The following is a 17,470-nucleotide window of genomic DNA, read 5'->3' on the forward strand; positions in this document are numbered from 1 at the left end:
CTAGCTGTGTCCATTCACAATTTGCATTGTTTTAAATGGGACACTATGTAGTGTCCTTTAGTGTCCGTGGGTGTCCTTAAGTGTCTGTTTGCAAAGATGTCCGATTTTTCAAGCGGACAGCAAAATCCTGCATGTAGCCTTAAATCCTGTTTTGTGCCCTGGGACTGGAGATATTGGTGCTGTTATAACGGCAACCCACTATCAGAAGGGTCTTCCTGACAGTCTAGCTGGGCTGTGAGGAACGCCCCTCCCCCTGACTGTACTCATCCATAGACTAGACTCCTGAGGTTACTGGGGTTAGAGGTGGTTATGGTGGCTACATTCTATAGGTCCAGGGGTTAAGAGTACATTGCCCTGCATAGTCCACATAGTCATACCACTGCTCGTTAACATTTGGCTTAGGGAGGTAGATAAATATATAACCCATAACTCTCACTTTTAACTGGTTCAAAAGAACTTATATCCAGTTGGTTTGGTGGGTTGTATTTGTGTTGTTTCGTTTGGTTGTTTCACATTCCATTTTTAATTATATTATTAAAAGTGAAGTGTTATACATTTTTCAGTCCCTAATAGTCTCCCTGCTGTGAATCTCTCTCAGTAGTGAATTCTCAGTCATTGAGTATACCTTTAGGCTAAGCCCCCAGTAGCGAACCACAGGAAAAAAAAAAAAAAAAAAAAAAAAAACAGCAGCAAAAACACTTTACGGTTTTTTTCCAAAGCATGTTTCATTGTGTCTTTGTTGAGTTTTTCTCTGTCTTTTTTTCTTCCCCTATTAAATCTATAGGTAAATGCTCGCATTTCCACAGCTAAAATTGACACGTTGCGCTTTCAAACACATGCATTTTTAAACATATAGCTTTTCTGTAACATTTTTTTCCATTTGTGCATGGGATTAGCCAGAATCGCATTAACTTTGCTGGTACTATAAAACACAGCTTAGCTTTAAAGACGTTATACAACAAGAAAGTATTATGGTACCATGGACAGAGGGAAAAAAAAAAAACTTTTTTTGGCATAACCTCTTTAAAAGCAGTCTCTGTATAATGTAAATCAAATTGTTTTAAAACCTTTAATACCAACTAAAAAGCTTTTTTCTCTTATTTTTTTTTTCTGAGAATTCTTAAGTTGTTTTACACTTAAGGTTAACCTTGTGGTTCACATGCAATATGACTAAACATAAGAAACTGTCACATACACAACGTTCAAAGTCCCTGCTGTTCCAGTGCCAAAGGTTCCCTGGTTCCCCAATGCCTTTGTTTGTTAAGTGGCAGGAGACTGGAAATCTTAGGATGTGACTATTTTTTGTGCTATTTTTAAGCTTGAGTCAAATTTTTTGTAAAAGGTCAGAAAAACCCTTCACTTTATGTCACTCTGAGTATACAGCACTATCACACATGAAGGGCATGCACAGTCCATACAGTAATATTCCATTGGTATTAGTTTGAAGGGAACCTGTGGCATGGAAAATGCAGTATAATCTGCAGACAGCATATTATAGAACAGGGGGATCTGAGTAGAATGGTATATAGTTTTATGCAGGGGTATAACTACCCAGGGAGCAGCGGTAGCAGCTGCCACAGTGCCTGGGAAACTAGGAGGCCCGGTAGCAGCTGTTACCACTGCAGATTTTTTTTTTTTTTTAAATAGGCCGTTACCTGCTGGAGTAACACCAGTACGTAACAGCCCTATTTACTGCAGCGCCGGGTGCTGTCTAAAGATGGATGCGGAGAGGAGCTGCCTCCTCCACACTCCATCTTTTAACAGTAACGAAGCCAGCAATTGCCAGCTTCACTACCAAGCAGGAGCCGCCTCCTGTCCAAGCCCCTGCCTCCCGGTACTTGCATAATGACAACAGGCAGGAGAAACTTCTATCTCCTGCCCGCTGTCCCAAACCCTGTGCCGGCATCTATCCTAGTAGGTTAACAACCTGTGACATGACGTCATCAAAGGTCCTTTAACCAACTAAGATAGAATCAAAGTATTGTGTGGGCGGAGCTAACCGGAATGTACAGGTCAGTGTACAATGGGGGGAGTGGGTTACAGGTTGCGGCTGAGCAAGAGGGGTACATGGGTGTGCAGGCTGTGTGTGAGAAAGTCTGCACCCCCATTCCTCCCTTTCTCACACACAGCCTGCACTCCCATGTACCCCTCTTGCTTATAGTCTGCACCCCCCATTCTGCCCTATGTGATCAAGAGGGGTACATGGGCGTGCAGGCTCTTGCTCATACACAGCTTGCACCCCCATTCCCCCCTCTTGCTTGTACCCCCATTTCCCGTCTTGCTTATACACACCCTGCACCCCACGTCACCCTCTTATTCACATACAGCCTGAACGCCCACGTACCCCTCTTGTCTTGAGGGGGGGGGGCACTGGTTTTCTGAAATATTCAAGACTCACTGCAACCTTTCATTTAGCTTGCTATGCTTAGAAACAGTCATCTAGTCCTGGGGCAATCCTTCTTAGTGATCTACAGCCTTTCATGTATGACTGTGCATACAAACATAGCTGTGCATTACTTATAGGACTGCCCCCATGACTAAATGATCCTTTTCTACAGATTGCAGGGTATTTTCCATGTCACAGGTTCACAGGTTCCCAAACTCACCATTTGTTCCTCCATATGTGCTGATCTGTGGTGTTCTCAGCAGATGTAAGAGGAGACGGCAGGTCATTCTGGCGCCTGGTTCAGCATCGGGGTCCCCACAAGCTATAATGACAAGCTCTATTATTAAGTATAATAGTATGATGTAAGATGCCTATTATCCATATTACATTATGACTTAGTAGATAAGTGCAGGAGAACAAGTTTATAGAGGTATGGGTTTGTGTCTTTATATATTAGAAGGCAAAGGCTTTTGACAAATGTTTCTGTTTTCTGTTGTGATTTAGTGTTTTTCCAAGATTTTCACTTTATATTGCTACATACTTTGCATCATATGACTCATTCCTTCAATATACCATTTATCGATTATCTTAACAACAATGATAAACAAGTCAGTCGAGGAAGGTGGCTTAGTGGATAGCCTATAAGAAGAGGGCCATGGTACAAGGTGTAAAATTGTAAGCCAAAAATTGCAAAAAATTTTTGCATATTTTGTTTTATAGTAGTAGTGGAAGCAGACAGTGTACAGTCTAGACAGGGCAATCAAAAGATACTCTCGAGTTATGATCCACTATCAGCACAGTTTAAGAGTATCTAGTCTAAGTTAGGCTAAGGCCTCACATTGAAGAAAAGCTGCTTTTTTGTTGCAGATTTCGCCAAAGCCAGGAGTTAAGTCCCTTTATACTTCCCATATCTTTTATACTGACTCCTGCTTTTTACTTCTTTTTTTTTTCTCAAAAAACAGAAAAATCTGCAATGAAAAAGCAGCTTTTCGGTGGCCTTAAGATAAGATAAGATAATCCTTTAATAGTCCCACAGTGGGGAAATTTCAAAAGAAACGCGTTTTTTTTTTTTTTTTTTACACGTGTAAAAAAATGTCATTGAAGTCAATAGGTGTCTTATTTTTACACTTGTATTATGTCAAAATGAGCGCGCTTTTACTCCGTGTGAATAGACCCTTACTGATGTAGATGTTGGCTCCCTTATCCTTATCACACCATATAGTGCTGCCTCGGGACCAGAGGTGTTCTAGTTTGTCTCCATAGCTGGCACTCAAACTCTGGATCATGTGATTGACGCCACTCTACGCTTCCTGCTTATTTTTGGAGTAGCGTTGGGTCATTCATGTGATCCAGAGGCGAAGAAACAGGCATCATTAATAAAAGCTAACTTAACCTGTGCATCTGTACTAGTAAATTTCACCTTCTGAACTGCCAGAAGTTTTCGCTACCACAGATAATTACTTAAACATGTCATATTTAGTTGTGTAATCCATATTAAGCCCCATTACTCAAGAATGCTACCTGCAGCCAGTAGGGATGGAAGAGCAACATGCTGGACCACGTCTTCCAGTGAAAAGCAATGGCGTGCTATTAGAACAGCAACAAAAGTGGCCAGTGAGTCGTGAAATGAGAGGTCGCTAACCTAGAAAACAAGAGCAAAATGAACAGGGTTTATACATGGAACAGACATTTTGTTTTTTACTTGACTCACATTTTAACACTTTCAGGGTTATTCCTATCTTGGACATTTATGGAATATCTACAGGATATGCCCTAAATATCCAATAGATGCTGATCCCACCTCTTATATACCCACAACTACAATGTCTTTAGAAAGGGGTCTCCCAACTGCTGTCTTGCAGCCACTCTGAAGAGAGAGATAGTGACATATGCGCCTCTCCATAATATTTTTTATTATTATTTTAGCTCTGAAGCCTGCAATATTAAATGGAGCTGTGTGTTATAATGTGTCTCTGTAGCAGTGTATAATAAGTAATATAATGTATTTTCAGAGTAAAACAACTTTACCGTGTATGTCATATTAAACACCTACAGGATATCCAACATGAGACGTATTTTTTATACGAAAAGCTGATAGAAAATAACTGCTATTCAAACAGATTATGCAGAATTTCCTCAATTTAGTAAACATTTATTCATTGCTTTGGCATTTGCAAGTTGTACATGTTATATAAGAAAAAAGTTATAGCTGTTTTCCAAATAACAGCTGGAACTAACTTATTCCCATTCACAAGGATAAGGGGATAAGTGACTAATCCCTAAGGATCCAATCACTGGGACCTCTAGTCATCACAAGACTGGGGTCTCTGACACGACTCTATAAATACAGTGGCAGTCCACATGTGTGACCTCCCCCCACTCATTTCTATGGGACTGACAAATCACCTTACTCAGCTGCGTCCATCACTCTAAAGAAATGAATGAAGCAATGGACACACATGCACTCTAATGCCACATTCACATAGACACATAGGGTCTTCAATTCTTGTATCAATCCGATACTTATCCCCTGTTGTATGGATAGGAAATAACTGTTAGTGGGAAAATCACTGTGACTAGCCCATCTGTTCCCATTCATGTTCCTGGTTAAGAAAGTCTACATCATGAATACTCTGCAGCTCATAGATCAGTATAAATACTAGTAAGATCTTCATGTTTGTACAGTTTGGGTATTACCTATAGACAATGAGTTGGGCACACATATTGGTATTAAGTCACTTACGTCCACACTGCAGAGTAAATCATTAAACCCCCATACATGATTGGAGGAGCAGCAGAGAGCCTTCAGCACCCCCAGCCATTCTGAGCTCAGGACTGTACAGCAGGCCGTCAGCTCCGCACACAGGTTAGATATATCATTGATCCTATAGAAACAAGACATTACATTCATAGAGAGCAATAACAACGGAGTTCTATGCATCAAACTGCTGTAGGACGACCACTTGTTAACAGAGCAAGACAAGTGCACTCATTGACAGAAATAAAATATCAGATAGAACTGCAGCAACACTCAGCATGCAATTATGTCTTAGGAAGGTATGGTCAGATTAGACCGAGTCTCCAGCAATAGGGCGTTTCAACCACTGCCCTATAAAATGGCTCTCAGAGGCTACGTTTAGGTAGTGTATTTCATGTTGATAGATTGCGGCTAGAGATGCCATTACAACACAATTGAAGACATTTGTTCGGTTGACAGTAGAGTGAGAAAAGTTGGAGGCTCATTTCAACGAATTGCCCACCATTTCGGCTATTACTTAACGTTTAGGTGTTGTTGGGAGCAGTACTTACGTGAGGGCATGCACATGTGGCAAACAGACCCAGGTTTCCAGTAAAGAGGATCATTTGATCTGTCAACAAACACAAGCAGTGCCAAAAGTTTCCTTGTCCACCATCCAGACACAGATGACACCTTCATTAAATGCCAGTCTGTGGCCAGACCAGGCACTTAGAAAAAGTAAATTTGGTGTCACAGTACCGTACCCATTACATGTCCTGTCAATGACCGCCAGCCACTGTTTCCTGGTGTGGAAACTGGAGAGCAACTGCACATGACAGTGCGTCACCCTTCGTAGTGTTTGGGGAGGACACTAACAGCTCAGCAATATGTACAGGACATCCTGCAGCCATGTCTGTCAGATTGCAATGTTTATTTGCCCTATCCAGTTTTCAGATTTACTGCCAATCGTGCATTTATGGGACCAGTTGGGATGACAGCTTCATCAGCCTACCAGTTTGCAGAGTACACAGGACTAGCTCCAATATCTGTGCGCAAATCTGCTGCAGGATATGATAGAGAACCTGTACGCTACTAGGCCCAACTTTATCTAATCTTCCAGGCTAGTATCCAGGCTAGTGGTGGCTCAACAAGGTACCAGAGCCTTCTTTAAATTGTAAAGTTTCACCTATCCTTTCATTCTAGTAATATTCCATTCCTACAACTCCTTATTGGTGCACCTATGTATTGTATGTATTACTATATATATATTTAATAAATAAAATAAATAAATAAAAAACTACTCATTTGCCAACCAGTTGCAAAGCAAAAATAACACAACTGCAGAAAAATAGTGTCATCTCTGCCTTCCTTTTAGAACAGGGGTCTCAAACTCGCGGCCCGTGGGCCGCATGCGGCCCCCTGAACAATTTTGTGCGGCCCGCACAAGCCTAGAGACGCCGGATCCAAGTTGAATCCGGACGTTTCACCATTTTGCCCACAGGCAGTTTTATATACTGCCGGAAAGCTGACAGTGCGCTGAGTTCAGCACACTGTCGGCTTTCCCAATGTGGGCCCAGTGTGAAGAGCTTACGGTCCGGTACCGTAGCTCTTCTATGGTCAGAAGAGCGTCTCTGACACTCAGTCAGAGACGTCCTTCTTCACAGCACAGCCAATCGCGCTGTGCTGTGAGAGCCGGGAGGAACGCCCCCTCCATCCTTGATAATGCTCGTCTATGGACGAGTACTGCGAGCAGAGGGAGGGGGCGTTCCTCCCGGCTCTCACAGCACAGCGCGATTGGCTGTGCTGTGAAGAAGGACGTCTCTGACTGAGTGTCAGAGACGCTCTTCTGACCATAGAAGAGCTACGGTACCGGACCGTAAGCTCTTCACACTGGGCCCACATCGGGAAAGCCGACAGTGTGCTGAACTCAGCGCACTGTCAGCTTTCCGGCAGTATATAGAACTGCCTGTGGGCAAAATGGTGGAAGGTCCTCTTTAAACATTGAGGTGGAATGAAGGGGCTCATGACACTGGGGGCAGACGAAGGGAGGGGGGAGAACGGCATGACACTGGGGCAGAAATGGAAGGACATGAATCTGGGGGCAGAGATGGGGGGGACATGAAACTGGGGGCAGAAATGGAGGGACATGAATCTGGGGGCAGAGATGGGGGGACATGAATCTGGGGGCAGAGATGGGGGGACATGAATCTGAGGGCAGAGATGGGGGGACATGAATCTGGGGGCAGATGAAGGGTGTATATCAGTGGCGTAACTACCACCATAGCAGCGGTAGCAGCTGCCACAGGGCCCGGGACATTAGGGGCCCGGTGACAGCTGCTATCATTATTCTCGGAGGTCTTTTCGGACCCCCGAGTATAATGATCGGGGCCCCCTGTTGGTGGAATACTTTCCACCAACAGGGGGCCCCGAAGCTGCAGCAACAGCTGAGACACAGGAGCTGCAGCTCTGGCTCCTGTCAGGGCTTCAGGATGCTCCCCCTCTCTCCCCCCTCCCCTTCTCTGCTGTCCTCTGCCCACCAATGAGAGGAGGAGGCGGGGCTTATCCCTGCCGAGCTCCTGCAGTCTGCACTGGAGGAAGAAAGGAAGAAGGAAAATGAAACTAAAGCTACACAGGTACGTACTGGGGTTACTTATTAATGTCAGGCATATGGGGTGATTACTTGTGTTTTAGTAACTCCATGTGCCTCATATTAATAGCAGTTAATCCCATCATCTCCCTCACATTAACCCCTGTGTGCCTCACCATAAGGGTTACTGATATGTGAGACATATGGGGGTAATAATAATGAAGATACTTTATTATTACCTCCATATCTCTCACATATCAGTAACTCTTATGGTGAGGCACACAGGGGTTAATGTGAGGGAGATGATGGGGTTAACTGCTATTAATATGAGGCACATGGAGTTACTAAACTGTAATGCACATGACCAGATTTTTTATCCACAATTGTCCTGGTATAGCGGTCAGCGGGTGACGTGACAGTATTTAGTCCTGTAGGGGCCACTATTGGGTATAATACTGTGTGCAGGGGCCACTATTGGGTATAATACTGTGTACAGGGGCCACTATGGAACATAATAGAGCGCGCAGGAATGCGTAGGAGGGACTCGGTCGAGATCTTCGGTGTCGGGGGGGGGCCCCATGTCAAAAGTTCGCCACGGGGCCCCGCCATTCCTAGTTACGCCACTGGTGTATATGTAACTGGGGGAAAGATGGAGGGGGGACATATAGTTTACGGGTGACTGTAGGTGGATTATACAGTGTGGGAGCACATGAAAAATGAATGGGCGGAGTCAACATAAAAGTGGGTGGAGCTAAATTTGCCGCGGTGCGGCCCGCCGACTGGCTGGGATCTTGCTCTGCGGCCCACATGCTGAGTTGAGTTTGAGACCCCTGTTTTAGAAAGTACTGTAGGTACTGTACAGGCAGAGCATACAGGTCTCTTTATGTTCAGTTCTTTTTAGAATTGCTGGCTGCCAAGGATTATTGGGCACTATACCTAGAATACAACCTGATTCATGAAATACAGTCCTATGAAAAAGTTTGGGCACCCCTATTAATCTTAATCATTTTTTGTTCTAAATATTTTGGTGTTTGCAACAGCCATTTCAGTTTGATATATCTAATAACTGATGGACACAGTAATATTTCAGGATTGAAATGAGGTTTATTGTACTAACAGAAAATGTGCAATATGCATTAAACCAAAATTTGACTGGTGCAAAAGTATGGGCACCCTTATCATTTTATTGATTTGAATTCCCCTAACTACTTTTTACTGACTTACTGAAGCACAAAATTGGTTTTGTAACCTCAGTGAGCTTTGAACTTCATAACCAGATGTATCCAATCATCAGAAAAGGTATTTAAGGTGGCCAATTGCAAATTGATCTCCTATTTGAATCTCCTCTGAAGAGTGGCATCATGGGCTACTCAAAACAACTCTCAAATGATCTGAAAACAAAGATTGTTCAACATAGTTGTTCAGGGGAAGGATACAAAAAGTTGTCTCAGAGATTTAACCTGTCAGTTTCCACTGTGAGGAACATAGTAAGGAAATGGAAGAGCACAGGGACAGTTCTTGTTAAGCCCAGAAGTGGCAGGCCAAGGAAAATATCAGAAAGGCAGAGAAGAAGAATGGTGAGAACAGTCAAGGAGAATCCACAGACCACCTCCAAAGAGCTGCAGCATCATCTTGCTGCAGATGGTGTCACTGTGCATCGGTCAACAATACAGCGCACTTTGCACAAGGAGAAGCTGTATGGGAGAGTGATGAGAAAGAAGCCGTTTCTGCACGTACGCCATAAATAGAGTTGCCTGAGGGATGCAAAAGCACATTTGGAGAAGCCAACTTCATTTTGGAAACAAAGATTGAGTTGTTTGGTTATAAAAAAAAGGCGTTATGCATGGCGTCCAAAAAGAAACAGCATTCCAAGAAAAACACTTGCTACCCACTGTAAAATTTGGTGGAGGTTCCATCATACTTTGGGGCTGTGTGGCCAATGCCGGCACCGGGAATCTTGTTAAAGTTGAGGGTCGCATGGATTCCACTCAGTATCAGCAGATTCTTGAGAATAATGTTCAAGAATCAGTGACGAAGTTGAAGTTACGCCGGGGATGGAGATTTCAGCAATACAATGTCCAAACACCGCTCCAAATCGACTCAGGCATTCATGCAGAGGAACAATTACAATGTTCTGGAAGGGCCATCCCAGTCCCCAGACCTGAATATCATTGAACATCTGTGGGATGATTTGAAGCGGGCTGTCCATGCTCGGCGACCATCTAACTTAACTGAACTTGAATTGTTTGTCCAAAATCCCTTCATCCAGGAACTGATTAAAAGCTACAGGAAGCGACTAGAGGCTGTTATCTTTGCAAAAGGAGGATCTACTAAATATTAATGTCACTTTTCTGTTGAGGTGCCCATACTTTTGCACTGGTCAAATTTTGGTTTAATGCATATTGCACATTCTCTGTTAGTACAATAAACCTCATTTCAATCCTGAAATATTACTGTGTCCATCAGTTATTAGATATATCAAAATGAAATGGCTGCTGCAAACACCAAAATATTTAGAACTAAAAATGATTAAGAGGGGTGCCCAAACTTTTTCATAGGACTGTAGCTTTTCCTGGAACTTGAACTTCAACACAATTAAGATATTCAGAATTTGGCCAAACAGTCTGGTGCTCTGAGAGAATGAGAGGTAAACAGGCCAGTGAGGATCATTGTCCATCTGCTTTCTATCTTAATTCAAGTTAAAATGGTAAAAAAAAAAAAAGAGACCTTCAGCTGTGTTTATGTAGACGACGACCTATCTGTGAGATCTTGAAGGAAATGTTTAATTTTGAAGTCACTTTGGTAAGGCATCCCTTATTCACAGGTGCATGAAACCTTCTTATATATGTAAATACACCATGAAACATCTTTTAAATTATAAAAACTTGAAATTCTATATACAAATTGCTCTCTAGTGCACACCCCTAGGCGTATTCTCTAAAGACAGCGACTTCAAATAATTTATTAACCCTGTACTTAAAAATGGTACCAACAGAACTTAACTTGTCTTGCAAAAAACAAGCCCTCACACGGCTGTACCATACGAATGAAAAATCCCTTAATCATAGCCTCTTCAGCGTGACATTTTAGTCCTGAAACGTGTCTGTCATGTAGCAACAGCGATTTTTTAATAACACATTTTGTATTTTCTATCTTTTTCACTTCTTTATTTTTGTTTCTTGTATTATTTTAAGATGACGAATTAAAAGCTATTTTTTTATAATGGTCAAGAGATGCGGATGTACTCTCTTTTTGCATGAATACGTAGAAATAAAACACCCAGTTCTTGGGATGGGGTCAGCAGTCAGACCCCAACCAAACATTTAATCCTGATACTATGGACAAGGGATTACTAATTTCAACAGTATTACTGCTTAACAGTTAAATTCCCACATAGGGAAGTGCACCCAAAAAAAAAAAAAAAGCGCCGTGGAAATAACCTTGGTAGAAATGCAAAGCGTTCGTTTCCACTATGTTTTTCATTGCGATTCGGTCGAGTTTTCCTCTGCAGACTTTCTATCCCTATTATACCTATACAGAAAATACCAGCGATTACGCAGGTATAATTGACATTCTGCGGTTTTCAAAAACGCATACGATTTTGAAATTGCAGCTCTTCCACTGCAGTTTTTTTTTCTGCAGTGTATGGCCAGAATTCATCCACTTTGCAGGTACTGTAAAACGCAGTGTTACGCCACATATATGTTGAATTTCACGCCCTTTCTGGGACCCTATCCACTCTACAGAATAGTGGCATGTAAGGTATAAAATAGTGCAAAGTAATGAATGTTTGTTCAATAACAGGTTTTAATAAAGACAACTGGACACGACTTACCTCTCTGCATCTTGGTGCCCCATACACACATTCATGAGGACATTGCAGACAAAACTGTAGCGATTTGCTGCATTTTCACTGAGGATCTTTCCCAGCATCATGTGATTAATATTATGAACAGAAGGGTTTTCTATAAAATCCGCCATGAAGTCTGGATCCCATAGCACATTAGAGTTGGAGGGCTGCACACTGCTGTATATTGTCTGCTTTACCTTTGAACAAGCACTACTGGAAAGGTAGAAACAATGTGAACAGAGGGCTATTCCTATTAGCATTCATTAGTCTAGTTACAGAGAGGAACCTGCGCTGTTTACATAACCAATAACACTATGTCAAGGTGATCGGTGAACCTGGCATGCAGCAGCAACCATTATAGACAGCGCAGTGGAAAGACAAATATGTAGTGAAGATAATGGTTGGGTAAAATCTCATTAAGTTATTGATTTAGGTTAATGATAAGGGTGGCTATACTAACTAGGTGAACATTGGTCAAAGCTGATAACCGTAGTGAGGCTGGACAACCATCTTTTGGGAGTCCCTCAATGGCAGATATTGATGTAAAGAAGGCAGAAAGATTAAACTTGTTGATTTTCTACAAATACTCAATTCTTTGTTTTCAAAGGAGATAAGCCACCAGCAGAGGTGTCTAGCACTGACTTATTCCCCTCTCATGGTGCAGGTGTTCCATAGGGTTGGGTCAAATATCTGTCATCTGGAGGACAGGGATCTAGAGTGTATGGCCACCGATACAGATCATATTTAAACACTCTTATACATTGTCTGCACTAGCCTCTTCCCAAACAACTAGATAACTAAACATTGATTTGATTGTCTTGGAAAGATAATGCAGACATCCTAATGGCTCTTCAATCTGCAGTTCTTTGTCCTCAGGGCTTCACTATATTGGATCCTGACGTCAATGAGTGAGAGAATCTGCCGTGTCTCAAAATGTCCCAACATCACCTAATGCAGGGGTGGTTGAGAGGCAGTAAACATAAGGTCTTCTTAGGGTAAGTTCACACAGGGTTTTTTGGGCCGGATTTTGACGTGGAATCCGCATCAGAATCCCGCTTCAAAAAAGTCTCCCTTTGACTTCAATGGGAGCCGTTTACTTCCTTTTTCCACTAGCAGTTTTGTGCCACTTGAGGAAAAAAGAAGCGACCTGCCATTTCTTGCCGTGGATTCTGACTAGGCCCATTCATTTGGGCCTAATCTGGAGAGGAATGCAGCGACTGGATGCTGGTGCACTGTATGCACTGTACCGGCATCAAGTCGCGGCTAGCTGTTTTTTGGACCGGATTCTGAGGTGGCCTCCACCTCAAAATCCGGTCCAAAAAAACCCGTGTGAACTTACCCTTATTATTTAGGGTTGTATTAATTTGGGAATCTGATCTGGAATCTGTATACATTTTTGAAATCTGGTCTGGAATCTAAATTGAAGGTCATGATGAAGGTGAATCTGCCATTGCTGGTGTAATATATGACAATATGCTTTTCTTTTACCAGGTAAAACACAGATAAAAACGCTGTTTTTTACAGTCATTGCATGTGAATGGGATTCTAGCTGTCATGGACACAGAGCATGTAAATTGTACCTAAGGAAATGCCGGCAGTTACCCTATAGGTATAATGGAAGCTGAAAGTGACTTTGTGTGAAAAGCACTGTAGGAAAAACTGTGATGCACTGCCACTGTGTTTTTTTCCTGAATCACTTTTTTGCTTTTTTTTTTGCAGTTTTATTTTGTCTTATTCAGTGTAAATGCCTGTCATGTACTTACTATATTAAGTGTCAAACAAATCGTCAAGATTGACTGTCGGTGGTGACAGAGATGTGGGGTGCATGGATATACTGTGGGGGGAGAGGTGTTGGGTGCATGGGTGTACTGTGGGGGGATGAAATGTGGGGTGCATGGGTGTAATTTGGGGGGAGAGTGGTGCGGTGCTTGGGTGTACTGTGAGGGGAGAGATGTGGAGTGCAGGGTGTACCCAACGAGAAATGGATGGGTATGTGCGGAATCAATTTAGAAGTGGCTGGAGCTAAATTTGTTACGGCACATTTTGTCCCTCTTTCTGTCCTTTAAAAATTGGGGGTATGGTAATATGGCATGTCTTTCTAATGTGCTCTGTTATGTAGTTAAAGAAGATCTGTCACCAAGTAGAAAATGCAAAATATGGCTGAGGCTCCACAAAGTGGGCCGCAACAAAAAAGCATTGCGGTAAAAACCGTGGCAACGCATCGCAGTTTTCCCCACAGCACTATTCACAGAAATTGACTTTCTGCTGCCATTATATCTATAGGGAAATGACAAGTGTTTGTGGTAGGTACAATTGACATTCAACAGTTTTAGAAATTGGAGCATTTCCGTTGTGCGTATTTTTCTGAAATGTGTGATTTTACAACAATGCGTTTTTGATGCGGTGTTTACACCATGTAGGGCCCCAGTCTAAAACATATAATTTTACTCTTGCCATCCCCCTGATTAATTTGGTGTTTTTATTTTTAAAATCCATCCACCCATTCAAAAGATACGACTCCTGGAAGGTGATATTTAAACTTGCTCTGATTTTCCAAGTGGGCGGGAACCTTATGTTTTCGAAGGGAAAATGAGTAGACAGATTAAAACACCAAATTGATCAGGGAAACGGCAAGAATAAAATGATGTATGACATTTAGCATTTTCTACTTGGTGACATGTCCTCTTTAATGATCAATAAACTGGATTTATACAGCTCATAGGACAGCTTGCTACTGTATCCTAACCTGTTTATTTGACAAACCGTCCACGCGTTTCCAGGTTTCCTGGCGTTTATCCATTACTTTTAGTTGGGATTTACTAATGATTACACATCGCACTAAACAATTCTAAATATCTATTTTCTTGTGTAAACACTTCATTGAACATAGTTTTCAGTAACACTGTATCCAAGCAAAACCATCCCAACAAAATGCACAACACTTCAAAGGAGGGTGGGGGCCCCATCATGGTGGTTATTGGCTATAGATTAGACTATGGTCTGCCAAGCGGAAGGGACATGTGAAATAGTCAGAATGAAATGCAGATTCCTCACCAGATGCACAACATAGATCTACAAAGGCTACACCAAGGCGACTGAAGGTAATGTTTCATCCCATTTTGCGCTCTATTCTCTGCCTTATAATTGACAGATGTTGCTAGTCATTTTTTTAAGTGTATTTTTTAATCTACTCACTGTGGTGTACATAAATATATTGTATTAGAAATATTATAATGTACATTTACCTGAATAGATCTCCAAATTTACTCCTTAAGTGGCTGCATGACACATAGAGGTCATACAAATAGGCCAATATACAGCGTTCTGGAGAGGAGCACTCTGATGGATTGACCACATGCTTGACCACACCACACAACCTGCAAACAGAACAGATGACAGTTGTAGTTTCCAGTAAACACTGTATTGTCCACTTCTACATAAAACGCACAATGCAATAATTAATAATTAACAAATACTGTAACTTCTTCAGTTACCTTACCAGAATACAAGTAAAGCCTCTGTGTCTGTGGCATCTCCATAAAACAAATTACTCATCTTTAAAACCTGCTGAATAACTGATGGTAAAAAATGGCCAATTGGTGGCGTCTTCTGAACCACAAATATCTCTTACTTGTTGGCCTCCAGGCTTAGAGAAAGGCTAAAGCTTCTGAATACGTTTATACGTAATACTGATTGAGTGTCCAATTTAACCCCTTCCTGCGTTGTAATATTACATCACCCTTAGCTCAAAGCTAAAGGGACTATCATTAGAATTCCCTTTTCAACTAAGTACACATAGGAATAGCCTTAAGAAAGGCTATTGTTCTCTTTCCTTTATTATTCTGATCCGCACCTCCATTCCTGAGAAACTTCTCCTTTCTTCCATAGGTAAATGAGTTTTCAGACAGCACTGGGAGCGTCCCCTGTGCTGTCCGAAATCTCTTCAGCGACACCTCCATCTTCTTCTCCGGAGCACCTCTTCTCCTGCGTCACCGTTGCATTTTCATCCAAAGCTGCCGACTACGCATGTTTATCGGCCATTTTTCTGAAAGGGAGAGGCCACAGGAAAATGGCCGATGGACACGAGCAGTCAGCGTTTTTGGGAGAAGATGCGACGGTGATGCAGGAGAAGAGGCGGTCCAGAGAAGAAGATGGAGGTGTCGCTGGAGAGTTTTCAGACAGCACAGGGGACTCCCCCAGTGCTGTTTGAGCGCAGGGGAACACCCCTAGTGCTGTCTGAAAATTCATTTACATAAGAAAGAAAGATGATATTTCTCAGGAACGACGGAGCGAATTAGAACTCCCGGACAATAACTTCAGCTTGGGGATGCTTATCTCTTCTACAGAAGCAGCTTCAAATCACAGGTGTTTGGCTTTAATGCAACTACAGCAACGGGCACCAGATAAAGCAACGTAAATAGCCACATTAGCGACTCTTGGGGTTAATCTGTCAGATGCTGTGATCAATAGTGATCAAAGCATCTGGGTGTCTTAGGGGCAATGACCGCCAGTAGGCTGAGCAACGGCCTCCTGGCTGCCTATCCCTATTGTAGATAGGCAGCTCACGTTGGGCCGTTGCGTTAGGCCATGGTATAAATACAGCGGTTTGGCTGCAGCAGATATACTGTGGCAAAAAACTTGGTGTTTTGCGTTCCTTGCAAAGTGGATGGGATTTGCTAAAGTGGATGTGATTTGCAGGGGTTTTTTCCACAGTGCTTTTTTGCTGCAACCCACTACATGGGGGGTGTTAATCTAAGGCTAATAGTTAACCCCATGTGAACCCCAATTATTTACATAGAGAAGGGGATCTCTCTATATAAGGCCCTATCTTAACTTGTGCAAAAATAATTAATTGATGGGTCTCAAAATAACTAGAAAAAAAAATAAGCAGAACATAACCTTTATTAGGAAATATTTAAAAGAATGTGTGTCATAACCGGGTAAAACTGAAGAGGATGTGATATTTTGAGTCTTTGTGGTTCCGTATTCAGAACAAATTATTCCACAGAGAACAGCCCCTTATAAAGATATATATAGTCAGCTAGTATATATATATATATATATATATATACACTAGCATCTGCCTGCGACTCCATCTGCGGGTTGGCGTTGGCGCTGAGCCGCTTCTATTCTACCTACCGCCTGCTCCTGCCTTCCCCCCTGTCACCGCCTCCCCTCCCGCGGGGCCCTGGCCCTCCCTTCCCGGCCCCCCCCCCCCCCTCTTTCTCAAGGCACCTACCAGACCCTCTTCCCCCCGGGGCCCCCGTCCCATCCACCCTGTCTGGCACTCCCGCCTCTCCTCCACTAAGTCTCCTAGCGTTCGCTTCCGCAAACCCGCGCCACCCCCACCTCCCTCCTGCGGCCGGCGTAGTCACCAAACCTGTGGACATGGTTGAGTGTTAGCGTTCAGTGTCCCAGCGTGCGCACACCGCTGACAGCCGATGAACTCCTCGCAGCTCAACACCATGGCGACTCTGTCGGGATGCTCCGGAGGTTCGTGCGCCGCGGCCAGCTCTCAGCTGCCGACACACACAATGCCATTTTTTCCCTGGAGCTGTGCGGCCAGCTTGTGGGTGTGTAGCTCCGCCCCCTCTGTTGCCTGGTCCAATAGGAGCGCCGCGCCTGACATGATGTCAGCGCAGGTCCTTCAGCCAACACCGACCGGGAATTCTGTGGTCGGGGTGGCCCAACCGGGGACTTCACATGGATGGTGAGGCACCTATGTACTATTCCTGGTGCCACTCTAGGTATGTTCAAAATTTCAGGGAAATCCATGCGCCCGTTGCGGCGTGATTGCGGAACAAACATCCAAACTAACAAACATTCAAACATCCAAAGACACAAACCTTCACATTTATAATAGTAGGATATATTGTAAGCCGATGGCTGGTCAGGTAATGGAGGGGGTGT

At 43.1% G+C, this 17,470-nt stretch overlaps 1 protein-coding gene across 1 annotated transcript in view; it reads right to left on the minus strand.

The window, feature by feature from the left end:
- The window catches only part of MED12L (mediator complex subunit 12L), a 300,557-nt gene that overhangs the window by 58,388 nt on the left and 224,699 nt on the right, over window positions 1-17,470 (minus strand). The window contains exons 20-24 of the mRNA XM_075268816.1: window positions 14,806-14,937; window positions 11,546-11,773; window positions 5,130-5,271; window positions 3,908-4,028; window positions 2,607-2,708 (exon numbers count right to left, since the gene is read on the minus strand). Of these exons, the coding sequence (XP_075124917.1) occupies window positions 2,607-2,708; window positions 3,908-4,028; window positions 5,130-5,271; window positions 11,546-11,773; window positions 14,806-14,937 (725 nt within the window). The remainder of the gene's footprint in view (window positions 1-2,606; window positions 2,709-3,907; window positions 4,029-5,129; window positions 5,272-11,545; window positions 11,774-14,805; window positions 14,938-17,470) is intronic.

The sequence above is a fragment of the Leptodactylus fuscus genome, chromosome 3 (assembly GCF_031893055.1).
Source record: "Leptodactylus fuscus isolate aLepFus1 chromosome 3, aLepFus1.hap2, whole genome shotgun sequence".
Lineage (NCBI taxonomy): Eukaryota > Metazoa > Chordata > Amphibia > Anura > Leptodactylidae > Leptodactylus > Leptodactylus fuscus.